The 17247-nt window shown below is 34.7% G+C and overlaps 2 protein-coding genes across 7 annotated transcripts in view; one reads left to right on the plus strand and one right to left on the minus strand.

Moving 5' to 3' along the window:
- On the plus strand, positions 9666 to 12008 carry LOC105163373 (phospholipase A1-Igamma2, chloroplastic). Of its 2 annotated transcripts, none has more exons than XM_011081687.2 (2): positions 9666 to 11065; positions 11355 to 11555. In XM_011081687.2, the coding sequence occupies exons 1-2, from the start codon at positions 9780 to 9782 to the stop codon at positions 11374 to 11376; spliced, it is 1308 nt and encodes a 435-aa protein (XP_011079989.1). In that variant the 5' UTR covers positions 9666 to 9779; the 3' UTR covers positions 11377 to 11555. The 2 variants fall into 2 exon arrangements, with proteins under 2 accessions (XP_011079989.1, XP_011079988.1); XM_011081686.1 differs by lacking the exon at positions 11355 to 11555 and adding an exon at positions 11570 to 12008 and having other exon boundaries at positions 9669 to 11065.
- LOC105163374 (glutathione reductase, chloroplastic) overlaps positions 12621 to 17247 on the minus strand; it is a 5399-nt gene continuing 772 nt past the window's right edge. The window contains exons 2-13 of one of the 5 annotated variants that reach the window (XM_011081689.2): positions 16270 to 16495; positions 15879 to 16157; positions 15615 to 15791; positions 15274 to 15327; positions 15024 to 15172; positions 14775 to 14838; positions 14534 to 14704; positions 14290 to 14424; positions 13573 to 13665; positions 13139 to 13201; positions 13025 to 13060; positions 12621 to 12843 (exon numbers count right to left, since the gene is read on the minus strand). In XM_011081689.2, the coding sequence (XP_011079991.1) occupies positions 13624 to 13665; positions 14290 to 14424; positions 14534 to 14704; positions 14775 to 14838; positions 15024 to 15172; positions 15274 to 15327; positions 15615 to 15791; positions 15879 to 16157; positions 16270 to 16495 (1297 nt within the window). In that variant the 3' untranslated portion in view covers positions 12621 to 12843; positions 13025 to 13060; positions 13139 to 13201; positions 13573 to 13623. Of the gene's footprint in view, positions 12844 to 12870; positions 13202 to 13572; positions 13666 to 14289; positions 14425 to 14533; positions 14705 to 14774; positions 14839 to 15023; positions 15173 to 15273; positions 15328 to 15614; positions 15792 to 15878; positions 16158 to 16269; positions 16496 to 17247 lie in introns of those variants that run through there. The other 4 variants (XM_020694386.1, XM_020694384.1, XM_020694385.1 and 1 more) reach the window with 4 other exon arrangements.

Here is a 17247-nt window from a genome sequence, read left to right on the forward strand (position 1 = left end):
TTGAACTGGGTCATCACATGGTAATGGTTTTGCTCCATTCAATGGGAGCAATTGGCCATCCTGGAGTAGGTCTATAAGGATAGCTTTAGAAAGCAAGGATAAGTTGGCATTTATCGACGGCACAGGACTACAGCCTGCGATTAGGACTCCTCAACACAGATAGTGGAGGATTACAGACTATATGGTATGGACATGGATTTTGAACACCATCTCCATGGACTTGGTAAACGCATACCTGTATGCAAGTTCTTCTAGAAATCTCTGGTTGGAGTTTGAAGCTAGGTACGGTGAGTGTGACGGAACTCTGTTATACAAGGTGCAACGCAAAATTAGTTCTATCTGCAAGGTAATATGAGCGTAACTGGTTACTACACTAAATTGAAACAACTCTGGGATGAATTATTATGCCTCTTGCCACCAGCGATGTGTTCATGTAGCCTTTGCATTTGCGGATGCAACAAACCAAGGCGGAACAAAACGATGCGAACCAACTAATACAGTTTTTGATGGGTTTGAATGAATCCTACGATAACATTTGTAATCAGACTTTAGTTCTAGAACCTCTTCCCTTCGTCAACAAAGCATATTACATGGTGCTACGGGTTGAGAGACAAAGGATGGTGAACTCAGAATACTCTAATATAGGGGAAGGATCTGCCACGAAAGCATATGAGCAAAGGTATTCTGCCTCTAATACAGGACCTCGATAATTCATGCGACACAAGGGACCTATGGATAAACGTAGTCTCCTCTGCGAGCACTGCAATAAAATTTCTTGAATACAATGGTTTGTCATTTCTTGAATTTTAAATATGGGAAAAAATTGGTAGAGAGGGAATGGATAGGGACAAAGGTTTCTTTTACGTTAGAAAATGACAATGAGGAAGAGACAAATATACAACTTTGGTTCTGGATGATGTCAAAAATGCATTTTTTTAATCAATCAATGTGAAACAGTTTTAGTTGAGTGTTTAAATTCCTATTTCAACCTTTGGTTTCTCACATCGTCCTTAGTGGGACGATGTTATTTCGGTAAGCATAGAACTGAAAAACCAAATAGACCCTAGAGCCTCGAGTCTTAATAATTGAGTATGGATAGATCATAGATTATTATAAGTGTGGTATACATTACTGTTAATGTCTCTCGTCCTTTGTTTTCTTCAGGCTGACATTAAATTGCCTTTGAAAGCATGGCTTAAGTTAATATCGATCACCGACTGATGTAATGGAAGTGGCAGATCATACAACTCCAGTGACGTTGTTATCAAGAAAAGAGTTTCGCCTGATAAACCTGTCTTGAACTTGCTTCATAAGGAAGAACTTGTCTCAGATTGTCTTCCGAGTACGAGCCTCATGGGTTTTCGAGGTTTTTCTTTATGTAAATTAGAACACTTTGTTTATAGAACTTCGGCATTCTCTGTGTTATCTGAAAGATTGTACTGGGTTTTTTTTTTATCTAAGGCAATAAAGATTGTTAGTTTTTTTCTGGCCCAAAGATTGTACTTCTTTTAGAAATATGAAATTTATTTTGAACGGCAAGAATAGAAAATTCAATAGAATTGTGAAATATCTTAATTTTCATGAGGTAAGAGTATTAAAATAACAACAAAGAAAATACCTAAATTTCAAGGAATTGTATGCATAAGGTTTTAATTGTAAGATTTATATATGCTTCACAATATTGGTTTATAAAACATACGAGCTCGTTAAGTTTATTTGTTTAGGGCATCAAGAAGTCCGAGACTTCAAAAATACCTTTTTAACGCTTTTTACATAATAATCTTTATTAATTTTATCTAGCATGAGTTAAAAGTAAAGAAATTTGTAGTAAAATAATACGAGTTTCTTTTTTATATATATATTTTTCGACACTACCAAGAACTAGGGCTGCAACCGAACCGACCTCGGCGAGCCAAAAAAATTGGCTGGAGCTCGAGCTCAATTCACACGTACCGAGCTCGAGCCCGAGCCTAATTAATTTTTTTAAGAATATTTGAATTTAAAAAAAATATGAACTATTGTAGCATTTGAAATATATTATTAAAAAATCTAAATAAGAACTAGGAAGAAAATTTTCACAAAAAGATCAAAAAGAAGCAATACCATGAAAGAAAATTGGAAGCCATGAAAAATCATTTGGTATAATCATTTAACGAGAAGTAACCAAAGTTTCATACCACTACTTAGTTTTTGACTAACATAGACACATTCATATAAATTATATTAAATATTTATTTTAAAAAAAATTATCAAAACGTATTAAATTTAGGAGATATTGACTAATAGTTCTAATATATAGTGAATAATTGCATTTTGATGTAATAGATATTGAAATTGTAACAATAAAATTCATATGCATTATATTAAATATTTATTTACTACAAAATTAGTAAAACATACTAAATTATTAATTAAACTTGTTCTTAGATAATAAAAATCAAAATATCGTATTTTAATATAATATAAAACTAAAATATGATATATTAACTAATAACTCCAATATATGGTGAATTTAGAAATAAATGAATTTTGTTGTAGTAGATATTAAAATTATCACGATAAAATTTATATGCATTACATTAAATACTTATTTACATCGATACTCACCTCTTCGGGAGCATATTTTGACAATCTCACAAATTGAAACTCATACTCAGCAACAGATAAATTATTCTGCTTTAATTCAAGGAATTCAACTTTCTTACGGTTTCTGTAGACCGGTGGAGTATATTTGTCAGCAAATTCTTTCAAAAAGTCATTCCACTTCAAAGTGACAGGTCGGTTCTTGCTTCTTGGAACTGTTTCCCACCAGTCTAAGGCGTCTTTCTATAGTAAGGACACTGCGTATCTCAACTTTTGCTTAGAAGTACACTCAATTCTGTCCAACACACTTTCCGTGTTTCTCAACCATTCTTCTGCTTCTGCGGGATCAGTTGTACCTGCAAATACCTTCGCCCCTTGTCTCCTCACTATTTCATAATTTTTATCAATAACTACATCCTGTGGTTGGGGTTGTGGCGGTGGAGCCATCCTCTACATCATTTCTAGAAATTGTTGCATAAAGGGGTTCATTTCTGGCTGTGGGGTATTTCTATTTTGGGATTCTAACCCTCGATGTTCTGATGCAGAATCATGACCCTTCACAGACTCTAATGACTCAGTTGGGCCAACAGCGTTTTCCCTTTACGCTTCATTCCAATATGAAATACGCACATGTAAGTAGATTTCTAATATTTACCTCTTGTATAATATCACATTCATCTATTATCCTTGGAAAATCTAATCATTGCTCTGATACCACCTAATGTAGCAACCCCTAATGCTACTAGGGCTATATCTTCTCTAAACGTCATATTTATAGTAACCCCTGTATCCATATATATAAATATGCACATAATCATCTAATCAATATGCATACGTAATCCCAACATCATAACATGCATAACCAACTTACAACATCATATATAAATATCAAACACCACAAGTAATCCCCACGCTTACGTTCTCTCTATACAAACAAAATACGATTGTACTCCAACTGACAAAGAGGAGAAAACTGCATACTGGCCCGACCTGCCTGAGTATAGCGTGTAGACCTAATTTTCGACAGGTAGACACCTCATAGTCTATTCATGAAAGAAAATGTCAGCAGAAGAATGAGTCTGCCATTCAGTAAGTAAATAACCAGTCCTATCTATATATATATATCAAACACAACCTCAAACAAGATAAGTAAGCTACATGCATGAAATACAATTAATTTAATTCCAACATAATCAGCTGCATCGCACCACAAAGCCAACTCACAATAAAACAACCAATTAAACTCTTTTTCTTTTAGTTTTCTTATCAGAAGGTGATATCGTATTTTTCCCATCAACCCAATCTCACCGTTATATAAATTCAAGTGAATCCCTTGACGCTCATCAATCTCATTTCACTTATACCCCCATGATTTCTAACCAGAAATCTAGGGCTGTTGTAGGTAGAGATTCCAAGCTCGATGAGTCCAAGACTAATATGCTCTTTGATAATCATCTGCATATCTTTCTTGTCTTCCATTTTCATCTAGATAGGTTTATATCGAACGTACTCGTACTTGCATTCTTCCTTGACCTTCAGAGTAGCTTCGATCTTGTTCCTATCCCACCATGCCAGACGGTTTTCATTGAAGTTCCTCTCGATGAGCGTCTTGATATTCTCAAGATAATGTCTGCTTTCCTCGCTGGTATCTAGCAATTTTATTTTCAGTAGTGCTTCCTTAAAGTTTCTAATTTCCTCTTCAGATTCCTTAAGAAGCTATTGCTATCTGTGAGTCCATATAGCCTGAAAGACAAAATAATCTTACCAAATTTTCTCTTATCCTGCAATTTTGGATGTGTTAATCTGGCATCAAAATCACCATGTTTGTTGCGAAAATTTATAGGCATTATCCTGTTAAATGCCTTTTCTCTTCGCAACACCTATATCTCACTACCACAATTAGAAGTAAAGATTAACAGATTCTATCCTGCATATATCTTGCAAATGTTTGAATGAAATTGTTACTTAACAAGATATCAGCACATGTATCATGAAAGTAAATAAGAGTGTTTTTACCCTAAACCAGGGCGATCCAAATGTTCCTCCGATCATGATCTTGACTTCTTGTATTCTCTTATTTAGTATCAGGATTTTTTGTAAAAAAATCCCTTCCTGCAATAACGGCTAAGGTTTCCCTTGCCTCCTTAGAGAAAACTCTAGATTTTGTCGTGTAAATTCCTAATCCTGAATCATAATAGGCTGCAGAAATATTCTGTCTTATATTGATCATATAACATACCAACAGATATGTATATAGAGAAGGGGCTCGTCATTCAATCTTTATTGTCAAGTTCTAAAGTAGTTGTTCCTCTCTTGATGGTTGCAACCCATTCATCTATCAACTTTTCGGTACTTCAAATTTCGATAAAGTTTAAGTTAAGTATAGCACCATATAGATGCAAGGGCTAAAGCATGGTCCTTGCCCAAGGTGTATTTTCAGGCACCCTTCTCGGATTTCTTTCTGGATTTTCATTTAGCCTGATTCCCACAAATGTTGGGGTGACATTAGTGTGGAAATCCGCACTCTCTCTCGTCAGATGATCCTGTGGAGGATCATTGGAACATGTGCTTCCCTCCGGCGGTGGTAGTGCTGGAGTGACTTCATTGATTTGGTTATTGACTAAGTCCACAATCCCAAGTTGGGGAAAGGACTCTGTCAATTATGGTAGATCTAATAGATCTGCTCTTGTTACCTCCATTATTTTATAGTGCAATGATCAGATCTTCTCTGAATTTCGATTTTAGAACCTCCGTGGCCTTCCCCTTTTGATGTAAAAGAGGTACTGTCCCAAGGGCGTCCCTGATTCGCTCTTGCCTGGATTTTGAGGTCTCAAGGCTCTCCCTTTAGTTTCTCTTCAGATCTGCAACTTCTGCCTTCAGATCTGTAAGGTCCTTGTGTAGATTGGGAAAGATCTTAAGGACCTCTCTAACCAAATACCAAACTTATTCTTATACATCCAACCAAAATACTAAATCCATATCTCTAATACTGTCGGACTATATATATTTACGTGGATTTTAACGTATTGAAAAATATCAATAATTTCTTAGTGTGATGGTTCATACTAATATCACACAAACAAGTTCAAAATCATGGACTTGAGCCCACCAAATATACGAGTATTATATCAATTTATATTAATTTATTTTATTATTTTTAGTTATCGGAAGTCTTGTAGGGATTGTCTTGAGCTAAAAACCTTATGTTGATTGACACTTTCTTTCCATACCCAAGTCATTCCATTTAAATTTAGGAGAGGATAAGACAAAGAATCAAGGCATTAATTATTTCCAAATCAAATTAATGTATTAATCAAATATTGACGTCCTGATGGAGTCAACGCATTGATCAACATTATTAAAATATTAATGTAATTACATCAATAATAATAAAAAAAAGGGCATAAAGATATAAATCGTTATACACAAATCATTCCATACGCATCAATTGCCCCAAAACATCTTAGATCCAATTTCACTATAAAAAAACGTATATCGAGAAGTTGGACTAAACTATCAACAACTGAGATTCTGCATAATCAATAAGATTAAAATCTCACAATCAAAATTATGGTAGAACTGAATTCCACTAATAATGTGTAAACTATAGGAGCGGAGGAAAAAATAGCAAAGTTTGTTAAAAGTTCTAGTTGAAGAAAAGTCTCGTCATGTTCTCTTAACTCGTGTCGTTTCTTCGTATTTTTCCTCTCTTTTTCTCCTTATCCTCCCATCCTACTTTTGATATTTGTCTCAATTAAATATATTCGTTGATTTGAATTATCGATGTATCGAATAATTTTTTATTTGAATATATTGAATTATATAACGAATGGCATATTATTGGAAAAGACAAAGGTTAGGCCAAACTCAATTATTTACCAATGACTAAAAAATTAGTGCTAAAATACTTCTAATTACGTGATTGACATTAGTTTGTACGGATTGATTAACTTCAAGACCACCGTTGAAAAAAAATAATAACGTGTGCACAATCAAAAAAAAAATGGTGAAAAGTTGACTTACAATGTAAAGGCAGTGCAGATAAACGCGATTTATGTCTGCAAGGTTCCAGCAACTTCTACCTGTTTCACATGTTCAATTTAATAATAAGTCGCTAATCACTTTTTGATTCATATGCTTATCTCTCTCTCTCTCTCTCTCAACAGATTCATAATTATCTGATGACGTTAAGGTTCAATTTTTATTTTGTATTTAGACCTAAGCAATTGTCTACTTTAGACATACATCATTTGTATTTGGGCAATATATATATATATATATATATATATTCGAATCAGATTCGATCGAATCAAACTAACTATCTAAGAAGTGTAATATATTTGTTATGTGATTGATCGCTTTCTCTTAACTGTACACCAATCACACGACAAGTGTATTACACTTGCCATATGATTGATTCAAATTTGACCGAATCAAATTCGAACTAGAATTTTTCAGGACAATATTGTCACGGTATCTGATATTAAAAAATTCAGTGTCATATTCATTAAATCAGAATGGTAAACAAGGTATGTAAAGTGTATTCAACCTTATTAAATATTAATAGAGACTATCTTTTTTTGTAGTAAAATGTGTTTAGGTTCATGGCCGGTATAAATCTGGGCTAATTTATATAAATAATAAATATAATAAAATCTAAAAATTACAATTATATCCCAATTTGGGGTATAGTTGTAAACATGCACGAGTTGTTAGCTGGACAAACTACTCACTTTTTATTTATTATTTATATAATCGATACTTATAATTAATTATTAATCATAATATTTAATTAATATTTTAATTTCTAATATAATAATTAATCAATAATATTGCTTCGAATATGATATTTTTATTTTTTATTTATTAATATGAAAATCATAAATATATAAACCATTTGTAACGACTAATTAACTCCATTTACATTCCACAATATATATATATATATTCAAATATTAGCTTCATTTATTTGTCATCTAATTTTTTTAAATAAAACAAATAACATAATTTTTATTCACATTATGAGTATATATTACATAAAACAGAAAATTAAATATAATTTTTTTTAAAAAATAAACTAAAAAAACGGTAAAATGTACATCACCTGAAATTGAGATGTGAGTTGTGAGATGAGCATTTGAATTTTGAGCGTTGTGCAATTACACCACCTCAATTATTCCTATGGAAAAATTTATTGAGGGGCCACCTAACTAATTTCCTTTCAGGGTATAATTAAAAAATAAAAAAAAGTCAATTGCATCGTAGTAATTTTAAAAATAATATAGGAGCATTTTTGTCAATTAAAAAGTCACAAAAATATTATACGTAAAAATCAAGTCCGAACACACAATTCAGTGGCCCATGACATATAAATTTTATTTTATTCTTTTAGATTGATTATTCTAGTAGATTTTTTGTACTGTTGATCTCTAAAATTATTATCTTTATTTGTTCTACTTTTAAATTTTCAACACTTTAACTTATTAATACTCTTTGTTTATTTTTTTAGATTTTATTTTAAGTTATTTTTGAATTTATTATCATCTGAGTTTATTAATATAAGCTTGTTTATCAATTATTATTTAAGTTCGTTCTATAGTCTTAACTATTGTTTTTTTTTTGTGTAGTTTAATTTATTATTATTTTTATTTTGTAATACAATCATAAATTTAAGTAATTGATTTTAAAAAAAAAATTCACTTTCCTAAAACATAAAAATAAGACAGATGTATTGGGATCTGATTTGGACTTGATCTGGGCCTGATCCAACCCTCAATAGGAGTTGATTTATGAATTGGGCCTGAATTTATAAATCGATGTCGTTGAAAATTCCGAAGCCAAGATCACTTTAGAACAATCATAAAATAGTAAGTCGATCTTAGACGAGCGTTTTTGTACTGATTGATACTGAGTGCACCTTAAATTTCAAAACCTATATCTCATGTGATTGTATATCTAAATTCATACCACATTCAAATACTCTTTTGTTAGATCAATAAATATTTAATAGGCCTTTCATTAAATAGAAAAAAAATTAAATTACAATTAACTTCCTCAAACTTTATTATAATTATAAATACTTATAAATACTAATTTTGTTGGTATCCTAATTTTTTATCATTATGTAATTTTTGAATGAAAAAATAAAAATATACACTTTTTATTCTTTTAGTCCATAAAAGAATGCAAAAAAAAATTAAAATAAGAATTATTTCACAATTCACAAGGACATTTGGTTAGTTTATCATAAAAAATAAATAAAAATTCAACAAAAACTAACATCATGAACTAGTTGATAAACAGATATTAATGTTAATTTTTAAAATTAATTACAATTATAACAAATTTTATCACCAACCCGCTAACCATATAATTACATAATTGAAACAACTCCTCCATGCACTTCACATTCCCCCATCCCCCGCCCAATAAATAAATAAAAATAATGAAGTAAATCATATTTTCAGCGACAGGCTGCCAACACCAAATTAGAGATAGCTTTGAAAATTAGAGACAGATTGGAAATAACATATATATATATGAGCAAATAAAATAGTAATGGTGGTGATTTTTTGATTGAGTTATTATTAATTTTTATTTTTACATGAAATTTTATAAATATATGAATTAAATTAGTGATGTCAATTTGTAATGTTTGATTTAACACTTATAATTTATTAGCATTTAATTATATGTTACTTTGTGACGGTTAAATTTCCCGTACATTAAATTATATTTAACTCAACTTAATTCTTTTTTTATTAGAAAATACAAATGAAGAAAAGAACCCTTACTAGTTTAGGAAATATGGTGATAATCAATTATATCCATTTATTTTATATTAATAAGTATCAATAATAAATAAATTATAATAACTTATTTCAATTCAAATAATAGAGCAATATAATTAAAATTAATAAATAAATTATAATAATTCATATAAAATGTAACAAATATATACACATCATTTGAAATTCGAACCAATAACTTCATGTGAGCTCAGTTATAACCTTAACTATTAAATTAAAATATTATTTATAATTTCATCCATATATTATTGATATGATTTTGGGAAATAAGTGTATATATATTATAGCCTGGAAGATGTATATTATTCCAATCTTATACTCAACTTTCCATCTCTTACACCAATCATTTATACTACGATTTCATCATCTCCCCGCAGTCCGCCATTAATGGCGAACTCTCTCTCAAATACCGCTCTCACCTTCACGAGATCACTCTTCCAGCCCGAAAAACAATGTTCCTTATCCGTTTTAACCCAAAAATTCCAGCCCGCAAGCCCGAGAATTCTCGATCAGCTCTCGACGAGAAGGCTTACACCGCCCCCAGCTGTGTCCAAAACCAAGGAAGCGTTATCATCCATCATTCACGAGCTGGAGAGAGAAGAATCAACAGCCAAAAATAAGCAGCGGAATGAGAGGGAACTAGCCGATTGCTGGAGCGAAATGCTCGGCGAAGATGACTGGGCCGGGTTGCTCGACCCGATGGACCCCTTGCTCCGCAACGAGCTGATCAGGTACGGCGTCATGGCTCAAGCCTGTTACGACGCTTTCGACTTCGATCCGTATTCCAAATACTGCGGGAGCTGCAGATTCACCCGGCGCGAGTTCTTCGAGCGGCTCGGCATGGCGGAAGCCGGGTACGACATCACGCGGTACCTCTACGCGACTTCCAATATTAACTTGCCCAACTTCTTCAAAAACTCCAGATGGCCTAAAGTTTGGAGCAAAAACGCTAACTGGATCGGGTATATTGCAGTTTCCAACGACGAGACATCGAAGAAGTTAGGGCGGCGCGACATCTGCGTGGCGTGGAGGGGCACCGTCACGCGGCTTGAGTGGGTGGCTGACTTGATGGACTTCCTGAGGCCAATCTCAAGTGATAAAATCCCGTCCCCGGATCCAACAGTGAGAGTCGAATCGGGGTTCCTGGATCTGTACACGGACAAGGATGAGAGCTGCAAATACTGCAAATTCTCGGCGAGGGAGCAAATCCTGACGGAGGTGAATCGGCTGATCAACGAAGTGTACCCCAAGGAAGAAGTGAGCGTGACAATAACAGGACACAGTTTGGGGGGTGCATCAGCGTTGTTGAGCGCATACGATATCGTGGAGACGGGGATAAACGTGCGGGGGGATAGCAGGGCGGTGCCGGTGTGCGTGTTCACGTTCGCGGGGCCGAGGGTGGGGAATGCGAGGTTCAAAGCGAGGCTGGAGTTGTTGGGGGTGAAAGTGTTGAGAGTGGTGAATGTTCACGATGTGGTGCCCAAGTCACCGGGGCTGTTGGTGAATGAGAAAGCGCACCCATTGGTGATAAAGATGGCAGAGAATTTCCCGTGGAGTTATGTACATGTGGGAGTGGAGCTGGCTTTGGACCACAAGAATTCACCCTTCTTGAGGCATGATGGGGATCTCGTTTGTGCGCATAACTTGGAAGCCCACCTCCACTTGCTTGATGGGTTAGTATCCCTTTCCTTGTTAATTTTTGCTTTTTGCCCGTTCAACATACAATAAGTCTTTACTTTTTGAGGTGGCGGGGGTGTAAGGTAGGGTTATACATTTTTCTGCGATCCAACCGTGAATATTAATTTGTAATTAAATTGAAAAGAAATTTAAAACTCTTTCGAATCTTATAAACTTAGTATGGAGTTGTCAATTATATGATTTTGTCTTTTTTATCTTAGAATTTTCGAACACAACATGATTAATGTCGTTTTATGCAATATCTCAGTCATTTCATTTCAACAGGTGGACTATGTCTTGTTATTGAATCATGGAAGCAATTGGAATTAGAGTATATATATAAAAGTCCACCCCATTATTATTCTAACATGCATATGAACAAGCAAGCGGCATATATATAATTAGTTGCGCCAGGTTGTGTTTTTCAATATTCGACGTATTTAATTTTAATTTATAGGCAAGAATTTGATTGGGTAATAATGAATATATGGTTTGTGAAGATACCATGGGAGGGGGGAGAGATTCAGGCTGAATGGAAGGGATTACGCGTTGGTGAACAAGGACTGTGATTTCTTGAAAGATGAGTTTGAAATCCCACCAAACTGGAGGCAAGATCACAACAAAGGGATGGTCAAGAATAAAGAGGGGCGGTGGGTGCAGCAAGAACGCGCCGTACATGATGATCATCCTGCCGATATGCATCATCACCTCAACAAACTAGGCCTTCCATCCAATAATATATAGCTGAGTTATTAGCGCAGTTTGATTGGTATGTCAGATGGGTGATCTCTCTCTATATATATATATATATTATATACATGCTTGTTGAAAAAAAACCAGAAAAACTCAAATAACTCACACATGGTACATGTAAATGTTAAAATACAACCATATACATTAAATTAAATAATGGTGAATCAAAGAGGGTTTGAAGATTTATCTTGATTTTTAATAAGGACAGCCTTTATTGTTATGTTTTTTAATGCAAATTGTCGACTTCGAGGTTCGTTTGATGGGATGAACTCAAGTCATGACAAAATCATGTGGGGTCATTGGTAATCGTAACTCGGGTTGGGCAGTCCATATTTAGAAAACAAATCAGATCATCATATTCTCGATCACTCTAACAACGTTAAATAAATGGGAAACAGCTACTACTACTCATAAATAATTGTACACAAATATATATATATATATATATATATATATAGTTCCATTTTTTTAAATTATTACTTAGAAGGATGTGACTGAAGATAAGATCTCGACATGAGGATCACGTTGATTTTAAAATAGACAGCATTACCCAGAAAGAATCTTATTAATTTTTGTATATAGCGAAACCAATTATGTTACCCTCCTTTCCGAATCTTTTCCTTCATTTCTTAGTAAAATTGTTGACCAACTAATTAACTACTTTTTTTAATTTTTCTAGAATATGATGGTGAAAAAATTAATTACTTCCTTCAAATATATATTATTATTATTATTACGATTGTTATCATGCCACTTTTTATCTAATATTTTTTATTTTATGTTTTTCTTTTCCCTCGGGCAATGGCACATGCCTATGAAGAAAATTGTTTCGTCGTTTGATTCCGTTCAAAATGAAACTTGGAACTGTTCAAATGATACTAGACATCATATTAGGCGTGGGGCGAAGAATCCATGGACCCCTTCCCCAAAAGACATGGCCCTTTTAGAAAGGAGCGGGTCGGCCCACATTCCTTCAGGAGATCCGAGTAGCGTGCCTCGGCCGCCAGCCACCACCACCTCACTGTAACAGTAACAAAATTAGAGAGAGTATTTTAAACGCCCAGGCTTCATCCAACTGTGTTGATGGAACAGAAAACCTTCAAATGTGTTGATGTAATGAAATTAAACAATAGCAGTTTACAATGACTATAAAATCCACTTGTTAAATAAATATAGCAAAACAATAGTAATAATAAGAATACCATATCCCCGCTTTTTTGAGCCAATACTCATCATATCTGCGCAAGAAAGGGGCACACATTCAGAAACACAAACCAATGAGCTTCATTTACATTTCTTTCAGCAACATCAAATACCCCATCTCCGAAACTCATTCCAGCTTCCAAGCTGTCTCTGGATGGACGGCCGGTCAATGAGAGCTTCAGACATGCCCAAATGAAACCAGAGATGTGAAGAGAAACTTCTGTTAGGCTACATGTCCATCGACAACTTTTCTTTTTGCTATACTTGATAAATGTAACAATCTTAAGGAGGAAACTTGAACCGCTAAATTTGAGGTTCGCAGAAAATCGAGAGAATCTTTAAAGATGAATTGCAGGGGCCTGAACTTTGGAGTTCAAATCTTTCATAAATAATTGAGTAATAGTGAGGTAATGGAGTTCAAATATGGAAAGATTTGAAAAGAAATTTTCTCCTAGAGAGAAGTGTGAAATAACGAGGCAGGTTTTTTTATAATCTGCTGAATTTACAAATTTACAAGACCAAATACTGCATTGAATGCATAGCTTACCCCCATCATAGTTTCCTTCAATGTAGCTACTTGCATGCTTCATTCCTGACATCAAACACCAGCAGCAGCTTTGACATCAGAATCGGTTTTTCCCTGAAATGATACATTGCAGCAATTAATGAATAAGAATCATCACAGGCCACTCGAAACAAAATGAATATGTTTTACAACATCAGAACACCGCGATGACTGAAATTTTCAGCAGGTTATGTGGTCTGGGAAAATGTGAAACGAGGTTATGAGGAGCAAACTGGATTTTGGATAAGGAATGATTGGAAAGAAGAAAAAAGAAAAAAAAAACTTGGAACTTATAAATTAATGTCATGGAAGCCGTGAACTCTAAAGAGGTTCCCAGTTGATATTTAAAAGAGGCACTAAATTAATATACAAAACACCGGAAATAGTGAAAACAATGTTATATATATTTCTGAAGGATGATTTGACTGCTAAGCATCTAAGGGCCAGTACAACCATAGCACAAATTAAGACATTTGCGCCAAAAGATGGTAGAATTGAATTTTGAGCCATCTAATCAGAGGAGCAAATGACAAGACACTGAGAAAACATAAATTAGTGAATGAGTGGTGACAGTTAACTGCCTGGTAGAGACGTTAGAAAAACGATTTTTTAAGAGTTCAGGATCTACTTTTAGGAATCAGATAACTGGTCCTGCCACAGCGAATGTTATGACAGAGAAAATTCTGGAGATGGTCTTACCTCCGATGGAGTACTTCGAATCTTCCGTGTAGGTGTCCTCATGGTGACGAGCTCCTCCGCTGCTGTAGGGTGGATACCCACTGTGGCATCAAAGTCCGCCTTAGTCAGGCCAGCTTTTACAGCAACTGCAAATCCCTGGCAATCCCAGATTTGGAGATGACATACTACATGAGACTTTGAGACAGGGACCACCATGCAAAAAGGGAAAAAGATCAATAATAACAAACCAAGCAGAGGAGGCAACCTGGATAATTTCTGGCGAATCTTCTCCACACATATGCACACCAAGGACTTTGTTTGTCTTTGCACATACAATAAGTTTCATGAAGACCCGATCGGGAAGGCCAGAAAGAGTAGCCTTCATAGGCCTGAAGTTTGCTGTATAAACATCAATGTCCCCATATTCTTTAATTGCCTGCAGAACTTGGTGAATTAGACATTGCAATCAACTGAACTTTCACAGGTACACAAATGCTCGTTCTCACCTGCTCTTCAGTAAGACCAACTTGACCAATAGGTGGCTGAGAAAACACTGCAGATGGCACATTACTGCACAAAACGGATTACTGCGGTAAGGATAAAAGCTTGAAACTGTCCATGAAAAATATTCTGAAATTCTGACATAGAAAGCTTCTCAGCATGCAATAAACTAAAACATCTGCGTTGTTCATCTGGCCTATTTAATCAATTACATTTTAGAGCCAACAAAGATTTCACAACAGTATAAAGAGAACCTGAAATCTGGTTTTGTCGGTTCATTTGCAAAAAGCGTTTTTGCCAGTGCTCCTCCTTCCATTAAGGCAACTGGGGTCAAATTTATCCTATCGGTAACATCTCCAACTGCCCAAATTGAGGGAACAGAAGTCCGAGAGTATTCGTCAACCTGAGTTGTTTATCAAGAATGAACACCTATATGCATTATTATATGTTTAGATAAAAGAATGCATGATGACAGGGAGGAGGGGGTACGACAAAAGACAATACCTCTACGGCTCCATTTTTTGACAACTTCACTCCGACGGCTTCCAAACCTAAATTCTGCAAAATAAAATGCATTGACAACTTTAAGCTGTTATCATTTGATCATAAATTACAACTCCTCTTCTGTATAACATCTCAGGAGATATCAACCAGATAAACGCAAGCAATTGGATCACTGTTCTGTAGCAAAGCCACTCCTATGAATCAATTTTTATAAATAAACAAAAGGTAAAAGAACATGAATTAAATCAAGGAACTTGAATAAAGAGATATTCTAATATGTCCAATAACGTTTTTGACAGCCTAAGAAATCCAAAATTTACAAATAGAGCAGAAATTGTCACCTTTGTATTTGGTCTTCGTCCCGTTGCAAACATTACATGAGAAAACCCATCAACTGTGCCTTTGTTAGTTTTCAAAGACAGCAGTCCATCTGATGATTTGACTATAGCCTGAGGTGTCTCCTCAGTATGAAACTCAATTCCCCTTAGTGACATTTGTTCTCCAACAAAGTCCCTGATCTGCAATAGAAGTGGAAGTTCTTGCATTTAGACAGAATATTGACAAAATCATTCACTTCAAAGAAAAGAAATTTTCATGGTGGCAACCTCTTCATCGAAACCTCTCAAAACCTTTTTCTGCCTTATGAATACGTGGACACTGCTTGTCAAGCCATTGAAGATGCCAGCAAACTCAAGTGCAATGTAACCACCCCCAACTATAGCAATTTTCGTAGGTTTCGAAGGTAAATCTAGAGCAGCATCAGAATCTATTACATATTCACGTCCAGGGATATCTGGAATGAAAGGACGCCCACCAACTGAAATGAGAATGTTCTTTGCTGAGTAGAGCTTTCCATTCACTTCCACTGTGTGTGGATCCACAATCTGCACAGAAAGTTACAGAACCCCGTGGAACAATTAGGAACTTTTAGTACGTGGATAATTAGTTAGAATAAAAAATGACTGTGTGTGTCTTCACTCTAGAATATCACTCAACCTTGCCCCGGCCTTCAATTAGTGCGACACCAGCATTTTTCAGGATGTTTTTGTAAATACCGGTGAGGCGTTGCAATTCGGCATTCTTATTAGCAATCAACGTGCTCCAATCATGTTTAGGTTCTGCTTCATAATTCCATCCGAACCCACAACTCTCCTGAAATTCATGAGAAAATTTCGATGCATATACAAGGAGCTTTTTTGGCACACAGCCACGGAGAACACACCTTCACAAGATTCACCAAAGATTATTAGACATTTCACAAGCTTCGTATGCTGACACTGCGCTATGCAAAAGTTACTTCTTCTGAAATCAGACATCTCATCAAAATTTAATTTCGGTCAAACAAGATGGTCCTGACAATGCTACCTATTTCAACTAAAGTGAGAATAAAAAATCATTAACTCTGGAAGATACTTAAATGAGGCATGTAAAAGTGTAGCGATTCAGAGAAGCTACAGAGCTCTAGATATTTGAAGTTCTTTGGGTACGTGGAAGGAAGTTGAGGAACCACCAGGTAGTCCTCCTTTTTTAAAAAAAAGGGGAAAAAAAACAAATAACTCATCCTCTAAAGAAATTAATGACACATATAAAAGAATTTTCACCCACCCTCTCATCCCCTTATGAAGTAAACTAAGATCAACATGACATTAGGTAAAATCTATTGCACTGGATACATCAACAAGATCTTTCTATAGACAACGGACTAAGCTTCAACATCAATAGGCAACTCTAAGACCATAATATTGTTTAGATAGGACAATAATACATTATTCCCTATCAGAAATTCAATTGTATCTTTCACTTGACCAATGAATCACCATTTTTTCAATCAATATAACGCATTCACGCTGGTCTTTTGAACAAAAATAATGATATCATACTGGAAAAAAAAAAAAAAAGGGACTACTGAGCATAGAAAGTCAAGTTATAAACATGAAACTTCTGAAAAAAATAAAAACAAAAATGATCAGATCA

This window comes from Sesamum indicum, linkage group LG6 (assembly GCF_000512975.1).
Source record: "Sesamum indicum cultivar Zhongzhi No. 13 linkage group LG6, S_indicum_v1.0, whole genome shotgun sequence".
Lineage (NCBI taxonomy): Eukaryota > Viridiplantae > Streptophyta > Magnoliopsida > Lamiales > Pedaliaceae > Sesamum > Sesamum indicum.